This window comes from Monoraphidium neglectum (genome assembly GCF_000611645.1).
Source record: "Monoraphidium neglectum strain SAG 48.87 unplaced genomic scaffold scaffold01446, whole genome shotgun sequence".
Classification (NCBI taxonomy): Eukaryota; Viridiplantae; Chlorophyta; class Chlorophyceae; order Sphaeropleales; family Selenastraceae; genus Monoraphidium; species Monoraphidium neglectum.
Window position 1 is genome coordinate 1,007 of NW_014012182.1, and position 5,553 is coordinate 6,559.

The 5,553-nt window shown below is 64.7% G+C and overlaps 2 protein-coding genes across 2 annotated transcripts; both read right to left on the reverse strand.

Annotated features, from left to right (window-relative positions):
• Positions 1 to 498: 498 nt before the first annotated feature.
• On the reverse strand, positions 499 to 995 carry MNEG_7907 (hypothetical protein; the record flags this gene model as incomplete). Its single annotated transcript, XM_014043618.1, has 1 exon — positions 499 to 995. A coding segment is annotated over one exon (497 nt), but the record flags the coding sequence as incomplete, so codon positions are not given.
• A 1,195-nt stretch (positions 996 to 2,190) lies between these two features.
• On the reverse strand, positions 2,191 to 4,722 carry MNEG_7908 (hypothetical protein; the record flags this gene model as incomplete). The annotated part of the gene is made up of 5 exons (XM_014043619.1): positions 2,191 to 2,515; positions 2,793 to 3,213; positions 3,508 to 3,640; positions 3,933 to 4,196; positions 4,489 to 4,722. 5 exons carry the CDS (start codon positions 4,720 to 4,722, stop codon positions 2,191 to 2,193), a joined length of 1,377 nt encoding a protein of 458 aa, XP_013899073.1.
• Between the last annotated feature and the right edge of the window lie 831 nt (positions 4,723 to 5,553).

The window sequence follows — 5,553 nt, forward strand, 5'->3', positions numbered from 1 at the left end:
GAGCAGGCGGGCAGGCAGGCGAGCAGGCAGGCAGGCGGGCGGGCGGGCAGGTCGGCGGGCAGGCAGGCAGGTGCGCTTTTGCCCGGGCCTCACCAGCGTGCCGCACGAGGATTATGCGTTTTGGCAGCACTCGCAGGTCCGAGGGGATAGCCACGCTGCAGCAGCACGACGGATCGGGGCCGCGGACGAGGGGGGGGAGGTAAAGCATCTAGGCATGAAGTGGTCACGGCAGCTACGGGGGCGAGGAAGGGTGGCCGCGGTCCCACTGCGCTTCACCCGTGAAGGGGATCGCTGGCAGGTAGTGTAGGGCCGTCGCGCTTCACTGCAGTGGCCGGGCCCCCGCCGCGCCCGCGGCCGATCGGCTCTCCAGGACCGCCCCTGCGAACGACAGGCATGGACACTCGCCGCGGTGCCGCGTGCGCGGGCCCAGCGCTCGGCGCCTGCCAGGCGCATTGCACGACCGTGCCCAGGCCCACGCGCCTTGATGTGCTGTGATACCTCCAATCCGGTTGCCCCAGGATCCGCCTGTCAGCCAACGCCGCCAGCTGCACGTCAAACGGCCGCAGCGGCGGGCTGCCCACGGCGCCGCCGCGCGGCGAGGACGGCCCGGGGGACGCCGACGCCGGCGCAGGCGCGGCCGCGGCCGACTGCGCGGCGCGCAGCTCGCGGATCGCGGCAGCCTGCGCTCCGAGCGCGCGCTGCTGCGCCTCTACAACCGCCTTGAGGTCGGCCAGCTGCGCCCGCAGCTCGGAGACCTCATCGGCGCTGCCGCCGCCGCCGCTGCCGTTGCTCGCGCCGCCGCCGCGCGTGCTTGTGCTGCCAACTCCATTGGTTGAAGGTTCGTTTGCAGGAGCCTCGCCGTTGGGCGGGAGCAATGTGGGTTGCAAAGAATGTGGCTGCGGCTGGGGCTGCGGCTGGGGCTGCGGCTGGGGCTGCGGCTGGGGCTGCGGGGCACCGCCCGCTAAGGGTGGGTGCGCGATCGCGGCCTGCTGCATGTCCGCTGCACCTGCTCTGCAGCAGGTGCCGAGCCGCGCGCAACCAGCCCGCGGCGCGGTCGGGATGGCACAGCTTCTCGCAAGGCGCACACAGGTGGCCTTGGAGTGATGCTGCGATATATTACGAGGGTGGGCAGCGCGCATCGAGCCTGCAAACGTGCGCCGTGTTGAAGTGGGGGCAGCGTATGTGCTATAGATTGCTGTTTACAAATGTAGGTTTATAATGCGAAACATACCGCCGTTGAAAGCTGCGAGGAATCGATACTGTAGACTGGTGAGTCGGCACACCGTGGCTGCTTGTACTGAGCAGGATAATGATACATGCACTATCGCGAGCGTTAGATTACTGATTCTCCTGTCCTCGTGCCAACTCTAGCCCCTGGACAGGACCAGGACCTGAGGCACCATAGAGGGTTGAGGCAGCTGCTTCAAGCGCAGCTGCTGAGAGAGCTGCTGCTGCCCCTGCTCTCCCACACCCCTCATCCGAGTGCCACGAGACCAGCACCCGCGGCCAAGCAGCTGGCTTTACCCTCTTCGCCAACGCTCACACCCGCCTCGCAGATGGGCCGACCCCGCTGCTGGAGCCATGTGCACAATCACCCCACTTGGCACCCGAGCACCCGCCGCACGGTGGATGGGATGCCCATTTGCTGGGCAAGCTCGGAACTGTGTGTGCACTGCCAACCATGATGATGCTTTTGACTTCAGGCGCTTCTGAGACACCGTGCATCTTTGGTGGTTACACCGCAGCAAAACGGACACAAAAGGAACTGCAGCGCGCGCACTTCAGCGCGACAAGTGGGCAATGCGGGTTGCTTGAGGGCTTGGGAGGGGCCCCCTGCGCCCAAACGCCGCGCGTCGCTAGACGCCGGCAGGGCGGCCCGCCTTTGCTGGTGATGCATCTCGGACAATGCAGTTTGCCGGTGAATATGAATTGAATGGTTTTGAGACCAGAGGGCCCTGGGGGGTTGCGCAAAAGCTGGTGTGACCCTCAGAAGTGAGAAGTAGGTCACGAGGGAATCAGGAACATGGCAGTGTAACTTCTAACACGCACAGGGACGCAGCCCTGCAAACAGGCCCGCAGAGCGGGGCGGAGAGCGGCGTGCAAGCGGGCGAAGGGGGGCAATCAGCAACCCCCGTTCGCGGGCTGGATCCGCCGCTCCCAGTCCCACCCTACCCCGTGCGGCCCCGGCGCTCAGCCGAAACGGGAGGCGCTGTCGCCCTTGCGGCTGTACTCCCCGACTGCAGAGGGGATGGCCAGCTTGACGGCCGTCTTGACAATGGTGTTGGGGTCAAAGGTGTTGACCGCGGCGATGGCGGTGTTGGCGCTCTTGGTGAGGCCCGCAATCTGCGAGTTGGCGTTGAGGGTGAGGCCGGTGGCGAGGGCCCCGGGGATGGCAGAGGCCACCTTCTTGATACCGGCGACGCTGGTGAGGGCGGTGCGGTTGAAGGGCATCATAAGCTCGGTGAGGCCGATGACGTTGGGGGCCTTGGACGTCATGAAGGGGCCGTAGTTCAGCCTGGGGTTTGGGGTTGGGGTGTGGTGGGGCAGAGGTTTGAGGATGGGGTTTGGGAATGTTCTCTCAAAAGAGAGCGACGTGGGCACATTCCAGGTCGGGACGGAGGCGGTCAGGGGCGACTTTGTGCAATCATCAGGAGAGCAAAGAAGGGGGCGCCTGCTCGGCTGTCACGACCTGCCACTGCGCGCCGCACGCAGTGTTGGCGCCTCCCCGTCCTGCCTCCCAACAAACTGCACTGCGTTGGGAAGCCCCCATCGTCCAGACCCCCGCCCCTCACCTGGGCACGAAGCTGCCGATGGCGTCGCCGACGGCAAACATGCCCTGCAGGTGCGGGAAGCGGTGCCACACCTGCGGCAGGAAGAACCTGAACATGGAGAACTCCTCCACCACGTGGCGCGTGATGGCGTTGAGCGACCGAGTGAACTCGCTGCCGGGCACGTTGCCGCCGGGGGCGTAGTCGTCAAACGTCTTCTTGACCAGGTTCTCGTTGACGATGACGGCGGCCTCAGCAGGGGCGCCCTTGGAGGGGTCCTCGGGGTCGTAGCCGACGGGGGCGGCGCCCATGATGAGTTCATTGTCGATCTTGAGGCCTTGGGGGGTGTCCTTGAAGTTGACGGTGAGGGTCCAGGCCTGCAGGCCGGCTGTGTTGACGGTGATGACGATACGCTTCTTCAGGAAGTTGGAGACCAGGTCCTCAACTGGGAGGTTTTGCGGGGAGAGAGCAGCGCAGGGTTGAGGCCAGCGCGGGTTGGCGAGGGTTGATGGCGAGCCGAGGCTCGGCTGTGCTGGGGCTGCGGGCTGGGAGCGATGGTGCTGGCGACTGTGCTTTGCGATTCGGACCAACGGTTGCTGAAGCCCTCTCGACTGATTGGAGCCCCGCTTCACAAGCTGGGGGCCCAATGCTGGCCGCAGCGAACGACCCGCCACCCGAGGAATGCCAGCTGCCGCTGGCTGCGGATTAGCACGCCAGTCGCCGACCGGGCGCTGCTCACCGTGGAACCAGGTGTCGGTCTCAAACTCTGTCAGGTTCTCCTGGCCTGGCAGGTTGCGGTAGTGCTCGTGGATGAGGGTGTAGAGGCCCAGGGTGCCGATGTTGGCAGTGGACGGCGCAATCATGTTGGAGGCCTGGGGGCGGGCGCGGCAAGGGGGAGGGGAGCGGCGGTTGCACGTCCGTCAGAAGCTTGGCGGGCGAGAATGCCAGCGACGCGGCAGCGGGTTGCAAGGTAGGCTGGGGCGGCTGTTGCGCCAGCCCACACTTTGTGCGGACCCTCATCGCCCCTTTGCACTGCCGCCAGCATCCCGCAAACACCTGAGGGAGTCACCCATTCATGCAGCCCGCGCCCCCTGTGCCCCCCTCGACCCCCCTGTTCCCCCCCTTTCTGTGCTGCCCCGGCCAACCGCCCCTCAAAAGGCTCACCATGATGTGGTCCAGGGGGTGCCACAGGTGGTACCAGAACCACATCTTGCCCTCAAACTCGAGGTACTGGGGGTACATGGGGCTGAACAGCCAGAACACCATGTTGGCCGTGACGTTGGGCTGCGCGGGGATGTCGACGGTGCGGTGGATGCTGCCCACCTCGTCGACCCACTGGTGGACCTTGGCCTCGCGGCCGGCGCACCAGAGGGGGCCCCAGTTCAGGGGCGCGGGGATCTTGGTGTTGAGGCAGCCCACATCCTTGACCTGCACGCGTGGGAGGGTTGGTCACAAAGGGGGAGGGGTGTTGGCAAGTGTGGATGGATGGCTGTGCAGAGTGGAGGCGTGTGCGTGCAACGTCATCGAAGCTGCCTGCCGTTGCTGGCGCGGCCGCGCGCCCTCTCACAACTTAGTGGTGTGCCCAGGGGCAGGCGCGGGCTGGGATCAAGGCACACTGCGCTCGACGGATTTCAAGCTGTACTGCCTGGCATCCTCTCCCTTGCTGCAGCCCAACAACGGCGCTCGCGCCCGCGTCTCTGCGGCGCGTCCTCGCTCTCACCTCGACCTTCGGGGTCGCCTTGCCAGGCGCCTTGACGACAAACTCGCCGCGCACCAGCTTGCCTGGCAGGCTGCTGAAGCCCCGGATGGTGCCTTGGTTGATTAGGTTGTTGTTAAGCGTCTTGACGGTCACGTTGCGCTTGGGGATGGGGAAGGCCGGCTGTGTGTAGCCGCCCCACGCGGCTGCGCTCCCCACCAGCAGGGCAGCGACCACCGCAAACGCGGCGAGGCGCATCGTGGCGAGATAGCCTCGGGTTGCGCCCAGTGAGCGGTGTCTGAACAAGCAAGGACCTGAAGGAAGTGCAAAGGGGGCGTGCAACACGTGCAGGGTTGAGTTCACGCTTGCAGTGGCTCGCAGGCCCTGGGGGCTGATACAGTACGGCGGCAGCGCAGCACCCATGCAACGCATCAAGCAGGGCGTACACACGCATGAATACTGTTTTGTATACGAGTGCGAAGCATTGTAGGCGGGGCTCTTTGATGTGGGCGGCTCACCAGTCTCGCTCACAGTGCACGAAGGCCAGGGCCCTACGCTTGGCGTACGACTACGAGATTGCAACTACGATTTGCAATAAACATAAAGCCGTCTTAATCTGATTTAATAGGGGTAGAACACCGGCCAGGTTTCGACGGATGGTTTTCGGAACTCGAGCGGCGCGCCGGGTGACACGGCTAGCCCCAGCCGGGAGATCTAGAATTATCAAAAACATCTGTTTGATCTGATATCTGCGTGCTATGTAAAGTAGCCCCCACGACACGGCCACTTGCACCCATGGGTCGAGCAGACGCAGCTAGCGTGTTTTCACACCCCCGCTGACGCGGGGGCTTATGCATCAAACAGGGCAAGTGTGATCTGTCATGAAAAGGGTGGGCTTGGTTGACGCATGTGTACTACGCGCGCCCTGTGTCTGGGAGCTTCGCGTGCTGCTGCCGGCTGTACACCAGGTGCGTGCAACTTCCGCGCCTGCTTGCAAGGTCCACAGTTGGGCGGCTGTTTCCCACACGGGCTGGGGTCCACCAACCAAGCTGCGTCTGCATGCATATGTGTCACAAAAATTTCATCAAC